At 52.5% G+C, this 21864-nt stretch overlaps 10 protein-coding genes across 10 annotated transcripts; 5 read left to right on the top strand and 5 right to left on the bottom strand.

Moving 5' to 3' along the window:
- Positions 1–136: 136 nt before the first annotated feature.
- Positions 137–1213, bottom strand: CDEST_13263 (Putative short-chain dehydrogenase/reductase SDR, NAD(P)-binding domain superfamily). The gene has a single exon (XM_062929419.1). It carries the CDS (start codon positions 1098–1100, stop codon positions 333–335), a length of 768 nt encoding a protein of 255 aa, XP_062785470.1. The 5' UTR covers positions 1101–1213; the 3' UTR covers positions 137–332.
- A 2539-nt stretch (positions 1214–3752) lies between these two features.
- Positions 3753–3992, top strand: CDEST_13262 (uncharacterized protein; the record flags this gene model as incomplete). The annotated part of the gene is made up of 1 exon (XM_062929418.1): positions 3753–3992. The coding sequence occupies one exon, from the start codon at positions 3753–3755 to the stop codon at positions 3990–3992; it is 240 nt and encodes a 79-aa protein (XP_062785469.1).
- Positions 3993–4650: 658 nt separating this feature from the next.
- CDEST_13261 (uncharacterized protein) lies at positions 4651–5315 on the bottom strand. The gene has a single exon (XM_062929417.1). It carries the CDS (start codon positions 5289–5291, stop codon positions 5067–5069), a length of 225 nt encoding a protein of 74 aa, XP_062785468.1. The 5' UTR covers positions 5292–5315; the 3' UTR covers positions 4651–5066.
- A 1-nt stretch (position 5316) lies between these two features.
- On the bottom strand, positions 5317–5859 carry CDEST_13260 (uncharacterized protein). The gene is made up of 2 exons (XM_062929416.1): positions 5498–5859; positions 5317–5379 (listed from the first exon to the last, which is right to left on the bottom strand). Exon 1 carries the CDS (start codon positions 5800–5802, stop codon positions 5521–5523), a length of 282 nt encoding a protein of 93 aa, XP_062785467.1. The 5' UTR covers positions 5803–5859; the 3' UTR covers positions 5317–5379; positions 5498–5520.
- Positions 5860–6801: 942 nt separating this feature from the next.
- Positions 6802–10477, bottom strand: CDEST_13259 (Putative P-loop containing nucleoside triphosphate hydrolase; the record flags this gene model as incomplete). Its single annotated transcript, XM_062929415.1, has 6 exons — positions 6802–7561; positions 7612–8060; positions 8110–8364; positions 8423–8534; positions 8599–9618; positions 9670–10477. 6 exons carry the CDS (start codon positions 10475–10477, stop codon positions 6897–6899), a joined length of 3309 nt encoding a protein of 1102 aa, XP_062785466.1. The 3' UTR covers positions 6802–6896.
- An 819-nt stretch (positions 10478–11296) lies between these two features.
- On the top strand, positions 11297–14439 carry CDEST_13258 (Putative helicase, P-loop containing nucleoside triphosphate hydrolase, SNF2-like domain superfamily; the record flags this gene model as incomplete). Its single annotated transcript, XM_062929414.1, has 12 exons — positions 11297–11299; positions 11353–11921; positions 11991–12098; positions 12153–12367; positions 12443–12473; positions 12531–12724; positions 12779–13685; positions 13741–13926; positions 13985–14032; positions 14093–14195; positions 14264–14362; positions 14419–14439. The coding sequence occupies 12 exons, from the start codon at positions 11297–11299 to the stop codon at positions 14437–14439; spliced, it is 2484 nt and encodes an 827-aa protein (XP_062785465.1).
- A 427-nt stretch (positions 14440–14866) lies between these two features.
- CDEST_13257 (Putative trimeric LpxA-like superfamily, dynactin subunit 5) lies at positions 14867–17025 on the top strand. Its single transcript, XM_062929413.1, has 3 exons — positions 14867–14958; positions 15035–15264; positions 15360–17025. Exons 1-3 carry the CDS (start codon positions 14920–14922, stop codon positions 15676–15678), a joined length of 588 nt encoding a protein of 195 aa, XP_062785464.1. The 5' UTR covers positions 14867–14919; the 3' UTR covers positions 15679–17025.
- On the bottom strand, positions 16080–17453 carry CDEST_13256 (Putative cobalamin-independent methionine synthase MetE/archaeal, UROD/MetE-like superfamily; the record flags this gene model as incomplete). The annotated part of the gene is made up of 3 exons (XM_062929412.1): positions 16080–16642; positions 16701–17015; positions 17084–17453. The coding sequence occupies 3 exons, from the start codon at positions 17451–17453 to the stop codon at positions 16080–16082; spliced, it is 1248 nt and encodes a 415-aa protein (XP_062785463.1).
- Positions 17454–17979: 526 nt separating this feature from the next.
- CDEST_13255 (Putative F-box domain-containing protein) lies at positions 17980–20154 on the top strand. Its single transcript, XM_062929411.1, has 2 exons — positions 17980–19941; positions 19999–20154. The coding sequence occupies exons 1-2, from the start codon at positions 18680–18682 to the stop codon at positions 20093–20095; spliced, it is 1359 nt and encodes a 452-aa protein (XP_062785462.1). The 5' UTR covers positions 17980–18679; the 3' UTR covers positions 20096–20154.
- A 1-nt stretch (position 20155) lies between these two features.
- Positions 20156–21862, top strand: CDEST_13254 (uncharacterized protein). Its single transcript, XM_062929410.1, has one exon. The coding sequence runs from the start codon at positions 20356–20358 to the stop codon at positions 20530–20532; it is 177 nt and encodes a 58-aa protein (XP_062785461.1). The 5' UTR covers positions 20156–20355; the 3' UTR covers positions 20533–21862.
- Positions 21863–21864: the final 2 nt, after the last annotated feature.

The raw sequence follows: 21864 nt of genomic DNA, 5'->3' as shown, positions 1-21864 counted from the left end.
TTTAACGATGTCTAGACTCACAAATCTTAGGTTCTGAGCGGTGTCCGCATGACCTAACACAATGCAAGGAGGCAATGTCATGCGGCATTTTTTGGCTAATAATTAGACTCTTATACGCTGGACGCCAAAAAAATTACGACTAGTCATTGTGCATAAAAACAACCGAGCCGGCATATGAATCATAAAAGCCATAAAAATCTCATAAGTCTACAGATCTAGGTTCTATAGCATGCCTGATACACCCTGCCAGCTTCAGCAGGTGATCCATCTATAACTGGGCAACGTGGCGGATACTCCATCATGAGATAGAATCTCCCAACGTGAAAGAAACTCTACCAAGGCAGATCGGTACCGTCGTAGTTCTTGAATGTGCCGCTCGACTCCCTGTTGGCCTTGTCAATGGCAGCCATCAGCCCGTCGACGCTCTGCTTCACGGTGATAGCACCGAAGGCCTTCAAGTCGACGCCCGAACTCTCCGACAACCCCGACCCCATGTCCGTCTCCACCAAGCCCGGGTGGAACACGACGGCCGTCAGCCAGGTCTCCTCGAAGTGCAGCCTCCGCACGAACCAGTTCAGGGCAGCCTTGCTGGCGCCGTACGGGCTGAGTCCTGGCACCTGCGCGACCCCCTCCGCCGCCCCGTTGCTCCCGATGATCGACGAGATGCCGACGAAGATGGGGTTCTTGGATGCGCTGGCCTTGAGCAGCGGCGCCGCGGCGTCGAAGAGGATAAGCGGCGCGACGGAGTTGACGGCGAAGTGGTCCAGGGCGGACTTGAAGTCAACCTTGGAGACGCTGACCCCAGTGTTGGCGATGCCGGCGTTGGCGATGACGACGTCGAGGGCGGCGATGCCATGCTCCTTCTGGATGGTCTCGACGGCGGCTGCCGGGTCGGACTCGACGGACGAGTCGATCTTGACGACGATGAGCTTCGAACCCTCGCCCTTAGGGAGGTCCGCGAGGGCCTTGGAGGAGGCGTTTGACGGGTCGCGGACGCCGGCGATGATTGTCGTGGAAGGGCGCTGGAGCAGGAGGGACACGAAGCCGTGGCCGATTCCGCGGTTGGACCCAGTGATAAGGTACGTGAGGCCGGAAGACATTGTGAAGCAGTGGGCTAGATGGTCCAAGGTCTACTAAGGGTTCTTTAGTTGTCGATTGTGACGCTGTGATGAAGATTGCTCGTGACTTGTAAGATGGAGAAAGCTGTTGATACCGATGCTGATTATTCCACGATCTAGAAGGGCGGGCAGCGGCATCTTATATGTAACAACATTATGCCATGGATGATTGGACTAGTCATCACTGACTGTCGGCTCTGCTGGACACCGAGATGTGTGCTGGTTCTCCGTCGGCGCCATAGCAGCAGCAAACGGACATGATGGTTGTCCGTCGCCGGAAAGTGGGCGGCGTGCCCGAGGACACCGAGGAGCCAGATTGGTAATCGGCCTCTGTCTCTACTCTTTCAACCATAGCGCACGCGTCAAAGTGTGGACTGTGGCCAGCTTGTGGGGGATACTGCGAGAAGCAGTCTATGATAACACCGTTAGATCGTCTCTCAGATCACTCATCTGAAATGATGCGGTCCCCACAACGATGCGCGTATGTGACAATGACGAGGGGAATGGTGCCTTGTCGGCATACAGGAGACTTCTGAGAGGGCTCGCAGACTAATCCGGAATTCGGTGATGGATTTCACCCGCAGCTCCGTCTGAGACCGGTTCGATTTCAAGATTCGGTCTAGCACGTTGAACTGCCGTAACCCGGCTAGCGCGGTGCGAAACTCAAGCTTGGATTCAAGTAATGGCTGACGCCGCACGCGATATCACACAATATCCAGCACCAATCGGGAAAAGGACGTTCCAAATGAGATGAATGGTAGTTCATTCGAGTCTGCATTTTCAATACACACCTCTCTATGTACTGGGTACTGGCACAAACACCCCCCGTCTTCTCCCCATGGAGTTGAGATGAACCTCCATTCCTGACTTTCAGCAGTGTCGTTGGATTTAAGCCACAAAGTTTTCTGAGGCTACGAGCTTACACAAAAACCGAGTGAACCTCTGAGCTTGGCATCGCACATGGGGCATAACACACACCCCTCCTTGGCCGTCTTTGAGAGAAGATGCTGGTAGGAGATTTTAGACCATTTAGTAAGCGCCAGTGAAAGAATCAAAGCAGACCGTTTTGTTGGCAACACAACTGTAGAGCGAGTTACTTGTTAAGATTATTTGTCAGCCTCGATGTCTCGGAGCCGGTTCCGTAGCTATTTATGTTTAGTGATCGCGACCCCGACTGTTCACTAATCAGCACGGCCCGAGGCGGGGATTGCGTGCTCTTCCCCCCCTCTCTGCCTTCAAGGCTAGACAGCCTCAAAGGATTGGCTATTTTTCCAACTGAAGGTGGATTGAACGAATGCCTGTAGACGTTTTGCAGCAGGCAGTCTTGTGCAGAATTATTCAGCACGGGGCAAAGATCACCCACGTTTCGGCCAAGTGGTGATAATCAATAAATCGCGGGGTGCTCTGGAGCATTGGGGCTCACTCCATTCGAAACATCTACAACTCGGCTTCCTGGGTCTTGGTTAGCAGTGTGAGTTGGCTGGCCGAAGTATCCTACCTCCGGAGTCGGCACCGTACGGTTATCGGCCCCACTCGGCGCCGGTTCGACGGCCAGCAAAATCCGTCTGGTCACAAATTTTGTTATGCACCTCTGCTGCAACTGAGTCACTAATCCAACAGTTGAAAGATGCTACTAAGTTGCAGCTCGCTGTGAGGTGGCGCTGCACAGACTGTTCGCCTGGCTGGATTAACCAGGCCCGCCCGGACTAGATATGCATTGCTGGCCTGCTCATTATCGCAACGTATTCGTTAACTTTCGTTCCCTGCTCTGGTCGGATGCTGGGAATTGGTACTCCATCGTTTCATTATGCTGACACCCTATTGCCTTTCTAACTTACAGATAAGTGCAACTCTCTTAGGAGCTCTATACTTTCAAAGCAAACAATTAGGAGTCCTGCGACAGCAGTAGATCAAGTCACTGTCTATGTATTACAAGACAGCAGGCGAGTATGCACAACAGCATTTACAGCCACAAGCACTTTGTGTGATATGATATGGGATTGGCGGCGTGAGTAATCGACCAATCAATCCCCGATAGTCTAGTGGTGAGGATATCTGCTTGTCATTGTGAAAACAACAACTCGCAGGGGACCGGGGTTCAATTCCCCGTCGAGGAGATCTTCTTTTGCAGCTTCTCTTGCCCTTTTACTAGTTTCTTTTGCCCCTCCACCTTCGCTCAACCCTTGTTGAACTACAACCATCACGATCCACTACAACATTCAGTCAATTCCCCGATAGTCTAGTGGTGAGGATATCTGCTTGTCATTGCAATGCAACGGTTCGCAGGGGACCGGGGTTCAATTCCCCGTCGAGGAGACACTATGTTTTTGCCTTTTAAGCTTTAAAGTGACGGGACAAAAATCAAGTTGTACTACACCTTGCATGCAGGCCTCCTGCAAATAGTAGTATATGTACTATTAACAAGCAGTTAAAATTATTGTATCGTCCTGTACTAATGCCTACTGCCTTTACTTTACGGTAGGCTGTGTAGAAATGATGATCTTACAGCCTTCATTGAACAGACGGCGGCTCACTCCTATAAAATCATCTACTTGGTCCGACCTCGGTTCTCGTTTCTATTTCGAAAATACTTCGAACTTCTAGCGACTTGTGAAAACAGACAGCCCTTACAACATGATCATCTGGGTCGGAAACATCAACTTTGCCAGCGCTCTCCTTCTACACAGTTTCCTCACCGTCCTCATCAAAGAAGCCATCAACTTCGTTTCCGTCGTGCTCCTCCTTGCTCCATTCAGGCGTTATGAACAACCGAAACCGCCCATCTCCGCGGGCTCACTCATCCTCGACGACTACACCTACGTGCTCTCCAACGACAACGATAGCGACTTGGCGGAGCTTTACTTCACCAGATGAGTCTGTCCGTAGAGGTAAGGAGTTCTGATTACGACCAGCAGATATTGATGGATATTGTTTTGAGGCTAGTCATTGCCTGCAATGACTCTCACCATTTGTCTTCGTGAATCTGAGAACCACTTAACTTTCCAAAAATCTGGCGGGCACATTCAGAGTAACAGACCGGAACGGTTGATCGTGGGCTGCCGGGCTCAGGTGCACTTCCCATTTAGACTGCCCAAAACTTCGACGACCAGTCTCCTGTACCGCCTTGTAAGTTGCGATAGGACAGTCATTACTATCCTGCTGTGTTCCCCATCGCCAGAAGGCGAGAGTGTCCTTGACTCCTCGTCGCCAACCAGAGTAGCCCGATCTCTTCCCCCACCGGGTCCGCCGCCCCGCCAGCTAGTTTGCAGACGTGGCATCGGTTCCGTGGTCACCGTGGTTCAAGAAGACCTGGAAGCGGCTTGGTGTTCCGAAGATGGTCGGCGGACATAGCTCAGTTGGGAGAGCGTCAGACTGAAGCGGATTCCCTATGGAACTCGAGAAACTTCATTCAATCAATCTGAAGGTCGTGTGTTCAATCCACACTGGCCGCATCTTCAACTTTTTACAACTCACTTTTTCCTCACTCCATCTGAAACTGTTTGTTCTATCTACTGCTATCGATCTTGAAGTCAAAATTTTGTGTGTACTGGTTTATTTTGTTGGTTGTATGTGTGAAGTAAGGAATTATATATAGTAAGCTTGCTGCTCTGTTGTTTGTTGTATGAGTGTGTCTGTCTGCCTACCTCTCTCTGTCTGCCCAACTCGTTGGCATGCATGTCTCCCTCCGTGTAGCACTTCAATTGGTATTTGGCAGATAACGAACAGGAAAGGAAGATGCAGACAGAGAAAGCATCGATCAATCGAGACGGCATCTGAAAATCGAGCTAGCTTCTTTTCCCCAGACAGCGTAAGCATACTGATGAGATTGTCGAGTAAACAAATAACGAAGCATGAAACTAAAACCGTCGTCGTCGCCTTTGCCGGAAGATAAAAGTCGCTGCATCAGGTGTGTGTGGATGTCTGCTGGCCTTTGAAATCATTGCCTGCCTATGGTCCAAAGCCTCCAGACTGATTCTTTGCATCAAAAGCTTCCTCCTCCTTGGCGTAATCCTCTCTTCGCTTCACTCCGTCGTTTATTCTCAACCGATCTGTTGTCCCCTTTCTGAGTTGGCAGCATCTCGGCACAGCGAGGATCCTCTTGCCCGTGAACTCTCTCCAGTCCACCCGAAACGGAAGATACTTGTTCGCGTACTCCCCCTCGTCACCGTCCATCTCTATGATGTTTATTTGGAACACCTCAGGATCCGGATCATTTGCGGGGACCAAATGGTCGAAATTGACGCCGTAATAGTCAATTTGGCTGCAGTTATTTGCAAAATCGGCCACAGTTAGCCAGCCATCTTCAAGTGAAAAAGAGCCTGAGGTCACACCTCTCGCCATGTCGAAGGAGGAGCCTAGTGTCTTGTTTTGTGACTCACTTCAACGGCCTTGCTTCCCTGACTCAGCCTAAATATTCATCACGCACAATGACGTCGTTTGCAACGTTGGGGCGAACCTCGTGGCCATAGATTGTTCGGTACCCCAGTCTTACTAGCAATGGCCCGGCCGGCTGCGGGAAAGGCGTTGGGATCTCACTGACATGCCACGGTGCTTCTGGAAAGAGCTTCTGGACGGACACCAGCGGGCCCTCGATTTGGATGCGGAGTGGCTTGTTCAGGGGCGGCGGATGGAGGGGGTGGCTCGGTGAGCGCATACATGGCGGGATATAAAGGTCAAGCGCCATGACGGTGGTTTTGACAGGAAGGGCTGGTGATGTAAGATGCGACAGCTGAGGTCACTGTCAGGCGGGGTTGTAAAAAACAACTCTTGAATAGGCTGTTGACTAGGTGTAAGGTATTAGTCACCGCGCTCTCGGTTATCAGCTTGCGTTGGGTGTTCGAATTGAAACTGCCGGCCCAACTTTGATTGGCTCTAGACGGCTTCGCCTTGATTATCTCTCTCCGAGTCCTTGACCACCGCCACAAGCCAAATGCAAGCTGCAGGAAAATCAATCGTATTCAGCACCATGAACATAGATAGACGTTAGGCCTCCATCGTCTGAGGGGCCACCAGGTCGAGGGTCGACAGGACGGAAATGAAAGCGGCGGAAGTGTGCTGCCGTAATGTCGAGATTATTGTAGGGTTTATGGGCAACACACTGCTGACTATTAGACAGTGGCCTGGTCGGTCGCACTGGTACATACAGCTATCTGTCCCCCTCTTATGGCAGACGAATCTGTTGATAGCCCTGGTTTGCCTTCCGAGAAATTGATCCGGGGGCAGTGTTGCTAACCGGAGGAGATTGAGATATTCGATTGAGATATTCGTCTGCCGTAATACGGGAACAGATCTTTTATGCTGAAAATGTTACTTATGGTATGCATGTTCCGCAAAAGTGTTTTGTCTAAGAATGTGTCCGTCTCAAGGTTCATTCATCCCAAGGGCCGACCGCAATTGCGTCCCAAGGCTGGAATGGGTCAACGACTTTTCTCAAACGCGACGGTAAAATCAACCTCGTTGTCATCTTGCCCTTTGTTACAAAAACGACACCGTTAGTTGTAGGCAACAACTAACGTCTTATGTCTCGTGACACACCCCCTAGACTTTTTAGCTGTAGAGTAAAGCTAGCTAGGGAATCTATGTAACTAGAAGTAGCCAGTTAAGAAACTAAGCTGCGCAGGACTCAAACCTGCAGGTAGACGTTTTAAGATAGTGCATTGCTACTAAACTTAAAATTATTATAGCACAAACAGGTAAAGATAGGCTTATAACTATCACAAAAACGACGCCATTAGTTATGGGCAACAACTGACGCCTTATATATCTCGTAACACCCTTCTAGGTCTTCCAAACCTGCTGGAGGCGTGTAGTGGTTGGTGGCCGTTTCAGGTGAGACACTCCACGAATCCTGTCCCAATCAGGTTTTTCAGTAAGTATTCCCCCTTGGAGGGAATTAGTTCTTCTCTCAGTGGGTTGATTGAGTAGACTTTGCTCTGGAAAAGCATCAGTTTCGAATGGCGTAGCAGTTTCTTGCTTCAGCATTGATGAAAGTGATGGTAAAGGGGCCACAACTTCCGGTGCCTTGGCGCTCTTCCTCTCCCTTGTCACAATTTTACCGGCGTCAGGCTTACGTCGTGATCTGGGTGCGGGTGTGGAATTGTGGTATTTTCTCCCGTGCTTCAGAAGTGCTTGCGCCGACGCAAAAGGCGGGTAATGGCAGCCTGAGAAGGTACACGATAACCGTCGGACGTGGGAAGTCTCATGTTCGTGGAGGAGGTTTTCGGATTCGAATCCTATCGTGGCCTGGTGGCAGGACTTTACTCGGCATGTGAACGCCGAGTTGCCAACCTGACTTCTGAATAGCTTGATATCATCGGCAGAAACTCCTGGAAAGTCATGCTGGCTGAGGAGCTGCCTTACGACATTTTGGTAGAACACCAACATGGCCGAAATGCCGTCGTTTGGGACAACAACTTGCGGTCGTGAAACTCTATCATCCGGATCTATTTGGGGTGTTAGAACCATGCAGCGCTAAAGGAGCAGTTCTACTCGCCATTAAGGTTTAGAAGCTCGGCTTCAAGCGTCTTGACCGACCTAGCCCTTAAATACCTCTTGACATGCTTCAAGAGAACAGGATATTGAATCAGGGACTGCAATGGGTCATCCGACGTTTCCGTACTGGACTCCAGCTCGGCGCCGGTCCAAGTGTCCGCCACATCCAGTTTGTCAGCCAAGATATTTGCCAGAGCAGGAAGCCTTGAGGTTGTGGCGGTGAAACTAGCAGATTGCACATGGAAAAACAGATAATCAGTCCAGTACTCCGTGGCGTAAACGTGAAACCCGTGAAGACCTTTGATCACTCGGAGTTGTCTGTCGTACTCTTGGTAATTGTTGTTGAAGACCGCCAGGCCCGATAGAAGACAGGCCACCGTCGCCAAGCCATGTTCCTGGAGCGTATCGTATTCGTTGATGAGCAAGTTACTTGAGTGACTCTGAAGGAACCTAGGTTGCATCAAAATCAAACCCCATTGGTAATGTCTACTCAACTTACAGCTTCACTGAAGAATGAATGAAAGTCACCGCAGTGTTTTGTCTTTCTTCGAGTAGAGGCCCACAAATATCGAGTATGTAGTCTGGGGCCAGGTGGCGAACGTCCGGGTCTCCAGGGCTGAACGTGACAGCCGACAAGAATTCGAGTCTTTTCAGCGGCCGCTTTTGGAAAGCCACCCAGCCAAAGATACACCGAACGCGGTCGATGGATCGATGGTCCAGCTGGACAAGGATACGGGTAAGTATTCTCCGGTAGCTAACCAGCAAATCAGTACTGTTAATCGATGCAAGAACTGTGCATGTGAGTTACTCACAAGTCTGTAAGCTTGGTGGGAAGTTGATTTATGGATGTCTTGATCTCTTCGCCGCTATAGAAAAGGTTGGTTGCGAGGTAGTCAAGAACCAGTCGAGCATACAGAAACATTCCTTGGGTCATTCTATGAGCAATCGGACTTTTGCAAATAGTGCTGGAAGATGTGTTTACACCTACCGTCAGCTTTCTTAGCAATGCTATACTCGATCTCTTCGATTTCGTCTTGAGTCAGTCCAAGCTGGGAGAACCTTTGGCAAAGGGACTGCAGCCTGTGCGATGCATACTTCCGGATTGCTTTCTCTATGTTGACTTTCTCGTTGGTGAGAGATAGTTTGTGGTCGTTCTTGAGATGGGTTGAAATCGCTGTTGACACTTGGCAGGATATGAGAGCTTTGCAAATGGTGCCACCACTTGCAGACGAAGACGAGCTCGACGTGATGCTTTTCATCAGAGTTGCCACGCGAGCTTGCTTTCCGGGCTGGCACTCACCAAGGCCATCAAGTACCACCCAAATGTACTCTGTCTGACCTGGCTCACCGCAATTGACCTTGATAAGGTCTTGTAGCAGGTGTTCGAGGGCGGGGACGGTAGGAGCTCTCTTGCCCAGAATGTACTTGTCGTAGACGTGCGCGACTACGTCGCTGTTTTTCTGAACAAGCTGCAGAAGCAACGACCGAAGAATTTGCTCGTACATTGTCGATGAAGCATAAGAATCGGAGCAAAAATGGTAAAGAACGAACCTCTTGTCAGCCTTCATGAAGTTGATGAGTTCCGCGCATATGAAGGACTTGCCGGACCCAGGAATGCCTTGCAACCAGAGCGACGAAGTGTCTGCTTTGCGCTGGAGCCATGCCCTCACTCTAGAAGACTGAATGAACCATGAACAGGTCCCAGGGTACTTTCTCGCCTCGGCTGAGATTGAATCAAATATTGCCAGTTGATCAGACTCGTCATACTTGAGCCATGATGTGATGGAATGGTACTGCTTGGCAGATTGCTCTGCTTCTTGGTTGCTGAGGTTCTCCAGGCTCTCTTCTCTCCATTGACGAATATCTTGGCGCATTTGTCGAGACTCGACTATGTTCAGAGCATTAGTCTCTTTGTCGATCAAGTCGCCATGTTTTTCCATGTCTCCGAGGATGTTGTCAAATCTCCTCTGGAACCGGCCCCACGAAGTGACAAACAGGAGCTTCCAGCCTACTACAAGTCAGCAAATGAGCATGATGTCAGTCAAGGAGAGTAGTTGACCATTGCGACAAACAAACTTGTAAGCATAGGTATGAAATTGCAGTATGTCGTCGTAAAATGCCGCCAATGATTGCTGGAAGCCGTGGTCGCTGGCATATGCCTTGCTGAGAAGCTCGAACCTCGACATGAAGGAGGCAATGCGCGAGTACCCCTTCATGATATGCTCAAACGCCTCGACGTACTCGCAGGCAATCCGCAGGATGAGAGTGATAGGTGCCCAAACCCAAGACAGAAAAGGCGTTCCATTACAAAGGACTTCCATAACCATCGAGTAGTGCTCCATGCCGTTGAGTAGAGGCGTCAGCCGGCGCATGTTTCGAAGCGACTGCCGCGCAGCAAGCTGAGTCTCAATATCGAGCGCAGCCTTTTGCACGTCGCTCAGAGTTACACCCTGGTATTCGTGCCAGTCTTGAGGGGTAATTGTTCGTTGAAGCTTGTCGAATGCTTTCTGCATGGTTTGCCTCGCTGGGCCAGATGCAGGCGGCGCAGGCATTGCGAAGACGTTGAAGCCGTGGCCCCGTTGGGTCCTGACGTGAGAATCTGACGAGCTATTTGTGAGACTCAAGCTCAAAGGGTGTGAGCTGGAATTTGAGACTAAATAGCCAATTCTTCTTCGGGGGCTACCACATCCCCTAACACACTGCCGCTTGTCTGCCTTGCCAGACGGTGCGTGGCGGTACATTCTGGAACACGTCATTCTGCGCCTTGGGGACCACTGCGCCTCTCGGTGGCTGGAATCATTGGGGGAGGGGGTGGACTGACCGCAAGCGGTGTGTTCGTACTGATGAGCGATCTTTTCAGCCTGCATGAACGATGCTTGCTTCCGAAATGAAACTATTAAGGGGACCTCTTTCCATGGAAATGTGTCCCTTGTGTTCTGACGTACGGTTCTCTTCCTTTCTCAAGGTCGTTGAATATAGACAGCTGTCAACTTGATTCGTGCTCTATCAACCGTTTGACAACGAATCCTTTGGCAATCACGATCGACCCTCTTAACATCAAGACCATGGACTCTGGTCAACGCCCAGTGAAGCGCCCGCGATTGAGCCCGACCACACAGCCACAGCCTACTCTACCCGGCCTGTCAGTCCTGGCACTGGATTCGCATTCTCATACAGCAGCGTCCGATTTCCAATTACCTTCACTGCCAAACCAAACGTCAGCTTGTACAACGTTACAGCCCATGACGACTACACCAGGGGAGAACACAAACCACACCATGACTTCTCTTCACGAACCTCACATACCCCAGATTCATGATAATCAGGGCAGTCTTCTGCTAAATTTCAACGAAATTCAAACAGGGGATGCTACCTTGAAGCATGGCCAGATGCTGAACGTTGGCGTCCCGTCCTTCCAACCGCAATCAATGAGCCTGCAGTCTTCTCAAGACAGCACCAGATTGTACGACTTCCCATTGGAATATACTACAGCCTCCTATATCCAGCCATCTCAGTTGTTTCTTCTACATCCTCTAGTCCATTCACAGCCCTCACTTTCGCCCGACTATACGTCCGATACACTCCCAGTCAACGAGACCGAAGCAGACCCCGTGGGCTTCGGCGAAACGGCCCCCCACGTTTCTTGCGGCTTCGAAGGAGAAAAAAGCCAAACCGTTTGTTTTGGAATGGTAAGTATTATCATTGCTTCCCGGTATAGGCCGCTGGCTAACACCTTTCCAAGATCCCGGGCATCAAAGCCAGATGCGATCAACGAAGCATCTCCGAGACTACGTCGACATTCCCAATCCAGATTAAAACGGGCAGCAAATTTGAAGCAACTGATGGTTCCGGCATCAAAGGCCTCATTGCGTCTGAGTTTGGACAGTCCCAAATGATACAAGAGCTGCTGGATGACGATCTATTACGTCTTTTCACCATGTGCACCGTCAGTGAGACATCCGACACCCGTAAAGCAAACCAGAGATTCATACAGATGCATTGCAACTTGGAAATTACAGTCTATGGCCCTTTTTCCGAGTTCGAAGAGATCGGAAACTGGTTCCAGGAATACGACGTGTACCTTCAGGATCCTGTCCATTGCCATTTGGATGCCCCGTACGCCAATCCGCACAAGTTGTCATCGAATGACCTCACCTGGTGTCCCATGGTCTGGCAGGTTGTTTCGCAAAGCTCTGATCAAGTTTTTCTGAAAGACATAACGGATCGAATCGACATGCTAGATATGCTCAACAGCCGATCCGACCTAGAAGAGGCCAACCAGCCAACAGTCATAGCAACAGAGCTCAAGAGGTGACTTCACTACCACAGGCTCTCACTTTCATCGCAGATCTTGCTAATCAAATCTAAATGAAACACTAGACACCAAAAACAAGCACTCACGTTCATGCTTCGCCGCGAACGGGGATGGGGATTCCAGGATGGACAGTCAGACATATGGGGGGTTGTGGACACCACCCAAAGACGATCGTACGGGCTCTTATCGTCTACGTGAAGATAACCGCTGACATTTCTTCTCTTCAGTTTTGTCAATTTCGTCTCCGAGTCTTACCAGAATGAAGAACCACCACAGTTCTACGGTGGCATCGTTGCAGACCCTATGGGCCTGGGTAAGACCCTGACGATGATCGCTCTGGTAGCGACCGACCTGGAAGATCAGAAACCTGTTGTGGACACCGGAGCTATTGCAGAAGGCAAGCATTTTAGCGGAGCGACTTTGATCATCATTCCTCCCCCTCGTGAGTGAAACCCAGTTTATAGACTCTGGATCCGGCCACCCGTAAGAACATGAGACTTACTAGTAACAAAAACAGTCATAGGTTCGTGGGAAGAGCAGCTTTTCGAGTGAGTGTCGGAGTCTTGCCGCTACGAAACGATAAGCACTAACCTAAAATTCGACAGCCATGTGGTAACTGGAGGGCTTCGGTGCCGTCGGCATCACGGTAAAACGAGGTTGACCGACCTAAGAGATCTCGATGGCGTCAACGTCGTACTGACAACATACCACACGGTTTCCGCTGAGTGGAAAGACGGAAAAGACGAGGAGAACAGTGCCTTGTTCGGCGTTTGCTGGAGGAGGATCATTCTTGACGAAGGTGGGTTCTCCTATTCCCAAATGACAAGAACGGGGTGGCAACTTAATGTCGCAGCTCATTACATCCGTAATGAACATTCCCGTATGGCCCGCGCCGTGTGCGCTCTAGATTCCATCTCTAGATGGGCCGTAACAGGCACTCCCATCCAAAACCGGCTTAGCGATCTAGCCACGATCGTCAAGTTCATCGGAGCGTATCCCTACACAGATACCAGACAGTTCGAGGCCGACTTGTCTAGGCTCTGGAAGTCCGGACAGGATGAGAAGGCCGTCCAGAGGCTCAAATACTTGTCGGCGTGTCTTATACTCCGCCGATCCAAGGGCACAATCACCTTGCCCCCTCGGCACGACAAGTTGTGCGCCGTCGACTTCACCTCGGAAGAGAGGGCCGCGTATGAGGAGATGCGGCAGCAAGCCATCACCCGAATCGAGGAAGCCCTTCAGCAAGATTCTGGGTTCGAGACGGCAAATGTTGCCGTTTATCACAACATCCTGCAACGAATCGAGTCTCTACGACTCTTCTGCAACTTGGGCCTCGGTTATCATTCAAGGCACAGCAAAAAGATAAGCTCATCTGACGATCACAACTGGGCTGAAATCGCCCAGCAGCTCTTCAATCTGCAGATGCAAAAAGAACCGGTCGTTTGCCTAGGGTGTTCTTCGACACTAGAGCTGACTGAGACCATTCTGGACGAATACATTGAGACGAAACCCAGGGCTCAGTTCTTCCAGTGCATGAAGTTCGCCTGCGGCCACTGCTCTAGGAGGCTTGGCCGAGCCAACCGTTCAATGACTTGCGGGCACAAACCCTCGTGTCCTACGGCACCAGTCTCTTTCAACAACAGGGCCTTGGAGGAAATTCCAGATTCGGTTCCCAGGGGGAGGAATTGGTCGTTTGGTATGCCTTCAAAGGTGAAAGCGCTCGTCGCCGATATCAAGCGTCTGTCGCCGGAGGTCAAATGGTATTTACGTGACCCTGATCCCAAACCGCACAATACGCTGAAACCTCTTATACAGTATCGTGTTTTCAACATGGAGAATGACCCTGGACGTTGTAGAGGAAGCATTGAAACACGCAGGAAAGACAACTGTCCGCTTCGACGGAAGTGTGTCTCAAAAAGACAGGCATTCTGTAGTTGAGAGGTTCAGAAAAGACCCAGGCGTCTCGGTCATGCTGTTGACACTATCGTGCGGTGCAGTCGGGTGAGGCCTGCACTTGTTTCCCCTTATATTCGCAGTAGCCACAGCTAACCGCATACAGATTGACACTTACCGTCGCGTCTCGAGTGTATCTCATGGAGCCTCACTGGTACGTAAGATGATTTCGTGGCTTGTGTATTGATGAGCTGAGATGGGCCTTTCTCTGCAGGAATCCCAACCTCGAAGAGCAGGCACTTGCTCGCGTGCACCGAATGGGACAGACTCGCGAGGTGACAACCATGCGTCTCTACATGCGAGACTCCTTCGAAGAGGTAAGCTGGTAGTAGTCCATCAATATGGATGATTGGACTGTAGTGGGCTTGTTGCTGACGATACTCAGCAAGTAATGGAGGTCCAGAAGACAAAGAAGCAGCTTGCCGGGTTGCTGCTGTCGCCGCACGACGGTAGCCAGACGGACGACAGTCTGAGCGGCTTGCAGGTGGGTGGCTGAGAAGACAGTCCTCGTTGCAGCCCTTGTGCGCTAATGCCATGCAGAAACTACGATCACTTCTTTGAGAGTGTGTCTTCCCGTATAAGTGATGGCACATGCGGCGATGACACCAAGTTAGCTGGGTAAGGTCCAGGCTGCTACTACACCTACAACGTGTAGGGTAACTGCGAGGTGCAGTCATGATTCAAGCTCGTGGCCATGTCAGTTTCTTTTGCTTTGACCGGAAGTCTGCGCCACTGGTCCAGTACCAACTGGTAGGTAGTGAGCTGTGGCGCGTTGGGCCGTCCAGATAGTGATTGGTGGGAGAGAGGATAGGATGATAGAATCCAAACATAGGTCATGGTAACTGAAATTGACAAAATGTTTGTCACGGCTCTGGACGCCGGTCAACGCCATTTGACAGGCGGCGCCGGACCGTCGCGGGCCGTCTTTGGCGCGCTCTAATTCCGCCCAACCCACGTCACACAAGCCCGTAGTGACCAAACGCGAGAACAATCATTGTCGGACGAACACTCCCCATCCCGCACACCACTCCATTGCACACCATGTCGCGACGACCTGCAAAAGGAGACTACATCGAGACCGTACGTTTGCTAAATGGCCGAGTCCACAACCTCGTCCCCTCTCCCGAGCCCGCCTGGCTGACCTGACCGCGAACAGGACACGGGCAACAAGGTCGCCCGCAAGGCGACGCTCGTCGGCACCCAAAACATCATGCTGGGCGGCAAGACCGTCATCCAGCCCGAGGTCATGATCCGCGGCGACCTCGCCCGCTCGGCGCAACCCTCCGCCGGCGGCGCCCCCGCGAACAGCACCGCCGTCGCCATCGGCCGATACTGCTTCCTCTCGCGAGGCACCGTACTCCGGCCGCCAGGACGGATGTATAAAGGGTGCGTTTCCCACGCCACGATACACACCTGCACACGCGCACTGAGCCCGTCAGGTTTTTGTGCTTTTGCCATTGCTGACCGTGCCGCTTCCCCAGGGCCTTCACGTACCTGCCCCTCCGCATGGGTGACCACGTCTTCGTCGGCCAGAACGTCGTCATCCAAGCCGCCTCGATCGGCTCGCACATCCACATCGGCCGCGACTGCGTCATCGGCGAGTTCGCCATCGTCAAGGACTACGTGCGCATCCTCGAAGGCACCATCGTGCCTCCCAACATGGTCATCCCGAGCTTCAGCGTCGTCGCCGGCCAGCCCGCCCGCGTCGTCGGCGAGGTGCCCGAGGGGGGCCACGAGGAGTTTGAGCTGCGCGAGCTGTACAAGACGGTCGGGAACAACCCGCAGCCTTTGCCTGCGTAGGCGAGACGGGTTCCAATGGCTGTTGAAATCGGGTGGGAGGGCGAGGGAAGGGGGCGCGACAGAGTCTTTCGGGTGCGAAGCAAAACGGCGTTTGGCGTGCGTAGGTCGAGCCAGGTGCTCAAATGATACCCCTGTTTTCTGGCGACACGACGGACCTCACATGGAGTGACCAGTGGGCAAGTATCCGCCAAATTTTACTCAATGATCCAAGACGTCTTCAATACCAGCGAAGCATGAGTAGCGGACGATGGGAGCAAGTCATGCCACGAGCTATTATTTCTACCAACGTTGCAACATCCTTCCGACTAACAGAACCGAAAAGCACATGGCTTTTGACATGACACCTACCATGATATGCACATCACGCCGCAACGCCGCTACCAAGCCCACCCTATGCCCTATCAAGGCTCGCCCGGCCAGATGGATTCGGCCAACCGTCTTACCAGCTTCAGCTTGTTCACCATGTCCTCATGCGAGATCGAATTGCCCAGATGATGGCTCGCGAACCCACACTGCGGGCTGACCCCGATCCTCGACAACGCCTGCTCGCGCGTCTGGCCAGAGCCCTCGGCCACGAACTCGGCCGCCTGGAATACCCGCCCCCTCAGCGTTTCGAGGTCCTCGAGCTCCGCGAACTTGGATGTGACGACGCCCAGGACAACGTTCTTGTGCGCGGGCAGCGCCCGAAGGGGCTCGAACCCGCCGGCGCGGTCCGTGTCGTACTCGAGGAAGTAGGTGTCGGCGTTGATGTCGTTAAACAGCCGCGACGCGACGCGGTCGTAGCCGCCCTCGGAGAAGTGCCGCGAGTAGGCGAAGTTGCCGCGGCAGAGGTGGATGCCGAGGTGCATGTCGGCGGGCCGCGAGGAGATGCAGTCGTTGTACAGCCTGATGTAGGACCGCAGTAGGGCGTCCGAGTCTTCGCCCGCGTCTTTGAAGCCCTGGAGCATCTTTTCCGAGCAGAAATCTAGGCGAGATCGTCAGTCAGCTTTGCGCTGAACAGTCGATTGCTAGGCATCACTTACACGCCAAGTTGGGGTCGTCAATTGTAACGTTCCGTACACCATGGCTGTACAGGACATCCAGTTCGGTGCGGTACGCCTTGGCGATGTCGGCGAAGTATTCTCTATCATTGGCATAGACGTCTTTGGGGTACGCGTGTCCTTTCTGGTACCGCAGGTGATACCATTCGGGCGCCGGGAGGGTCAGCTTAGCCTCCTTGACGCGCCCAGGCGGGATGTTGCTCTTCAAGAATTCCCACTCTCGCAGATATGTACTGCCCTTGTGTTTGATCTTACCGGTGCAAACTATGGACTCGCCGGGCTTGTGGTCGCTCTCGACTGGGGAGGACATCATGACTCATTGTCAGAAACGACGCCCGCGCACCAAGGCATGCGGACAAACTCACCAAAGGCCGCAATGTCCGGCACGTACATGCGGAAGATGTCCCAGCTCGGCGCGTCGACCTCCTCGAAGCCCTCCAAGCCGGGGAAGAAGTTGCCCCAGAACTGGTGGCGACGGTATTCGCCGTCGTTGACGGCGCGGAAGCCAAGGTCCTGCTGCGTCTTGATGATGGCGCGCACGCCCTCTTCCTCGAGACGGTTCAGCTCCTCGTCCGCGGCAATCTCGACGGCCTTGCTGCCGTCCAGGGCGATGCGTTTCTCGGACAAGGCCTCGGGCCGCAGCAGCGAGCCCATGTGCTCGGCGCGGAAGGGTGGCTTATGGTGATTTTTGGCCGCCATGAGTTCCTTCTGGACGGACGGGGCCAGGAACTGCATTTTCGATGAGCAACGGGGGCTTGGGTGCCCTGTTGCTGTTGTTGCTGTATAGACTTTGATAATTGGGTCGTCTGAGAACGTGAGAGGGCTTGTCAACGGACGGAATGGCACATGAACAAGACGGATTTCAAACTTCGGCATCGAGTTAAGACGCGATTTGCGGCAGCCCTAGAATTCGCCCCCTGGTGCTGACGATGTCATCACGGTCCATCATCACCACTTCTCCCGAGCGCGTCACGCCTACCGCTGCCCCCGCTTTCCCCGCCATTTGGTCATAACTTGGGTACTCCGGACCCGATGACAGCTAGCTACAGCAAAGTGCTCAGGGTCCAATAATGACGACTTGAAAGAAGTCGTCTAGGCTGCGGCCGTCGTCTCGACCGTCGAGGTAGTGTATGTGGTGGCAATCAGCAACCAGGAAATGGATTGTCGAGCCAAGCGCATGCGCCGCAGGCGCACAGCGGTGGAGACGACAGAAGATTCTTGTTTAAATAAGAGGAACTGTTAGAAGTGGCCCATATTAGATCGACATGATGCTTGGCTATGCATCGATGTCTTGGAGGGTAAATTGTGACTGAACATTTGCCTAGGTGAAGTATCGGGGCATGTTGATTCCCGGTAATCCCGCAGTAGGCGTCCAAGAAGGATAAGTGTAAGCTAATTTACCCATCCTCATTGCCTGCCATTGCACTCGGAGAATCTCAATTTTTCTGATTCGGAAAACAAACACCTTGCTAATCATTAGAATCTCCGTGTTCAGGGCATGTATTTCTAAGGTACCTAGAGCCATCCCGCCATCGCCTCGGAGTCGAAGCTCTTATCGCTATCTTATCGAGTCTTATCGCAGAGCTTGAGTGGGGTCTGGTGGCGAGGTGTCGCGACGGTCCGGCGGATATCTAGGACCCCGCCTCGCCACTGTTGCATTGTCACAGCCTCCCAGCTTCAACACTCCTGAACCAGACTGCAGCATTACAGGTTGTTGCTTCTTTGCACACCCGTCAATTACAGTTCAACCTATGACAAAATTTAACCAGTCCAATCCAATTGATACGCATCTAGCTTGCCTGGTCCCAGCTTCGTCGGATCTTGAAGCGTACCTCGACCACATATAGTGAAACAAGCGCCCCAGCTTATAACTGACGACACGTCTTTTGACGTCTCTGTTTTGAAGTCCGCCTTGTTTATTATCGTCTCTATCGAAAGACATCATTTTGATCGTATGCAACATGTCTACCTCCATTAACGACCTTCCGAATGAGATCCTGGCCCAGATCTTCTCCCACTTGGATCGACCCGCGCCGTCAGACTCGAAGCTGCATGACCAGCCATCATCGTTCATGCTAGAGAATCTCTTCTTCGACCGAGACCTCAAAACAACTTCTCTTGTCTGCAGAAGATGGAGGGATTCTATCCTGCCTGTCCTCTTCCGTCATGTCGTGTGGACCTTCGACCGGTTCGAGTTGCCGCTGATGGAGGAGACGGGAGACCCAGCATCCGCGATTGACTTTCTCGTTTTTCTCAGGGCCAACAACCTGACAAACTACGTCAAGTCGCTGACAATGTGTGTTGAGGATGCTATGGGCGGTCTTTCCTCGGACATAACCAGCAGTGCCACTCTCATGGAAACCGGCTTCGCGAACAAAGCTTCCTACAGCGAGGACTACAACTGGGTTTGGAGAACCATCTTCGAGCACATCGATCCTCTGCGGCTGACAATCATCGCATCGCCTCGGGTACTCGCACAGTTATTATCCTGCATGCTCTTCCTCGGAGATGCGTGGAACTTCTCCATGCCCCAACATGTCTTGTCTTTGTCACGTCAAGACAAGAAGACGGCCATGAAAGAGTACACATCACCTGTCGCAACCTCCTCAAAACGGGCACCTACACCTGAATCATCGCATATAAAACGCGTCTCTTGTGATCTTTTCACCATCCGTCCGTGGCAGGCCCTCCTCCTCAACGAGGGCTCTTCGACCCGCGTCTACAAGACATACGAGTTCTACCTCAAGCGTCCGCCCTCTATACTTGGCGCTCTCCTCGGAGCCGAAGAGTTCCCTAACGACGAATCGATGATCGGCCCATCCATTCGCGACCTATCCTACGTCGGCATCTTCCCCCTTTCGAGCCACTTCAGCACCCTCGTCCAGAACATCCCTCGCCTCGAACGCCTCTTTGTGCAGCTTGTGCCTCGCAACGACATTCTCCAGGACGTCGACGAGATGCGCAACGTCGACCTCGCCGATCTTTGGATGGAGCGCAACACGGCCTACTCGATATTGTTTCGCGAGCTCTTCGACCCGGACCCGGACAGCCACTGGCTCGACCTCCGGGTCTTCGAGAGCGGCGATGCGGCTGACAAGGAGGCGTGGGATATGGCCGTGCAGTTTGTGCAGTTCAGCGGCGTCAAGGGGTGGAAGGTCGAGAGCGAAGGAGTCTTCGTGCGGGAGGGCGAGGGCGGCTCCGGCGCGCTGTTCGGCATGTCTCAGTCAGTGGTACCGGAATCGGCATGATGAACTCGGGGCGGTGCTAATGCAGGCCAAAGTCTTCCGAGTCAACTTAGACGCATGGCGTTCAATGGTGTTGCACCCCTGCCTGTCTCCAGTGTGTCGCTCTACATGGGAGATGCCACAGCGCCGTAGACGGGATATCAAGGGTAAACCCACGAGTCCGCAACAAAACCTCATCAGTAAGACGATATGGTTTACTGGCAGCCCTTCTTAAGGTGACACGGACGTGGTTAGAGAGTCGTACAGGTCCCACGTTACTCACCTTCTCGAGCCACTGGACGATGGCACGTCCGGTTTTCGTCCTTTTTGTGGTACGTACGAAATACAAAAAGCAGTATGATAAGATCTAGGCGAAAAGCCTCGACTATTTGTCACTTGCTGCCAAGCAATCCATGGACTCTCGGTGTCAGGAAGCTGGGGTGGGGGAGGGGACAAGGACTCTCCCCGTGTCCTTCTTCCTTCTCAGCCCAGCCCCTACCATTCGGTTTGTTTCCCTTGAACTACACTTTGGACCTATCATTCGTACGTCTTCAGGAGAAAAGCGACAACACGGCTCGCCATGCGAGTAGAAACAGCACTCATCTCGACAATCGTCGCCTTTGCTTCGTCCTGAACGGCACGAACCGATATGACTTGTGGAACATCGGTGTCATGAAATACGCGCCCTGCACAGAAAGCTCGCATAGCATGTGCTGCAATACCCATACAAAAGACGAGTGTCGACCGAACGGCCTCTGTTGGAATCCGCGAAGCAGGTCGCTTTGGCGCGGGAGATGCACTGATCCGACGTGGGAGTCACCCAATTGCCTGAAGCTCTGCATCGATAACCGAATCGATGAGTCTGTCCCTTTCGTATTGAGGAGTCGCGTGGCGAGCCCGATCCACCTGACAACTTCCAAGATCACATTCGAGACGCTTTTGGTAACTGCAGAAAAGGAGACATGAAAACAGGCGGGTAGAAGAAAGGACGACGTGTGGGGACTTCAAGCGTAATTCAATATCAGGCCTTGGCCGTTCAAGCCCTTCAGAGCTCCCGCAGGAAGCACCGGGACCTGTCGAGTTGGGAGGGGATCTTCTGCCACCGACAAGGGTTGAAGTACCGAAATAGCGTACGTGGTGATGCTTCTGCTGGTTTGAGAATAAGTTGCAGACCTGATTTTGACGTTTGATAACTCGGGTGCATTGGTTGTCGGTATGTTGATTGATATTGAAGGTGAGGCAAGCCAGTCGACGTAGAGAGGAAACAGATGCAATTTCTGGGTATTTCTCTCGCGTGGACTGGACACCCCACATCGAAACTAAAGATCGATCTTGATCGAGATCAGCTGAGGTATAGAAAGCATTGACATCCTGCTTGAATCATGAGCCCACAGGTGTGTGGGCGGTTACCACTGTCAGCGAAACGATACCTAACCACGAACATGGCTTCATCGGCCGCAGGACCGAGTAGGTCGGACCAATCAGATGCCGAAACTCAAGCTATACCGTGTACTGCGTAAATAGTGCCCAACCCAGCAAACATATTCATCGGCCAGCCGCCGTTGCCGCGAAGTGTTTCAGACGTAAAGTTTACGGCCACATGGCGACGGACTTGCTGAGCTGAGGTTGTGTTTCAATGTGGGGCCGAAGGTGAGGCTTAAAGAGTGTTAGCCCCGGCGTGCCGCACAATGACATGGAAGTGACAGCTCACCATTCATAGCTCTCGGTGAGAAGGTCGGACTCGGTGTACTCCACATCATGTGATTTTGCCCCCGCTGGGTGGCCCAAGCTCGCCTGACAAGAAGCGGATGCAGATCGGTCATCTGGCCAATCAGAGCCTACAGCTTTAGCAAGCAAAGCCAATTGGCGGCGTTTCTCAGTGGCTGGAAAGTCCCGGTGTGCGACAGCGCGGCGTGTCGGGG

This window comes from Colletotrichum destructivum, chromosome 9 (assembly GCF_034447905.1).
Source record: "Colletotrichum destructivum chromosome 9, complete sequence".
Classification (NCBI taxonomy): domain Eukaryota; kingdom Fungi; phylum Ascomycota; class Sordariomycetes; order Glomerellales; family Glomerellaceae; genus Colletotrichum; species Colletotrichum destructivum.
This window is presented reverse-complemented; position numbering and strand designations above follow the sequence as displayed.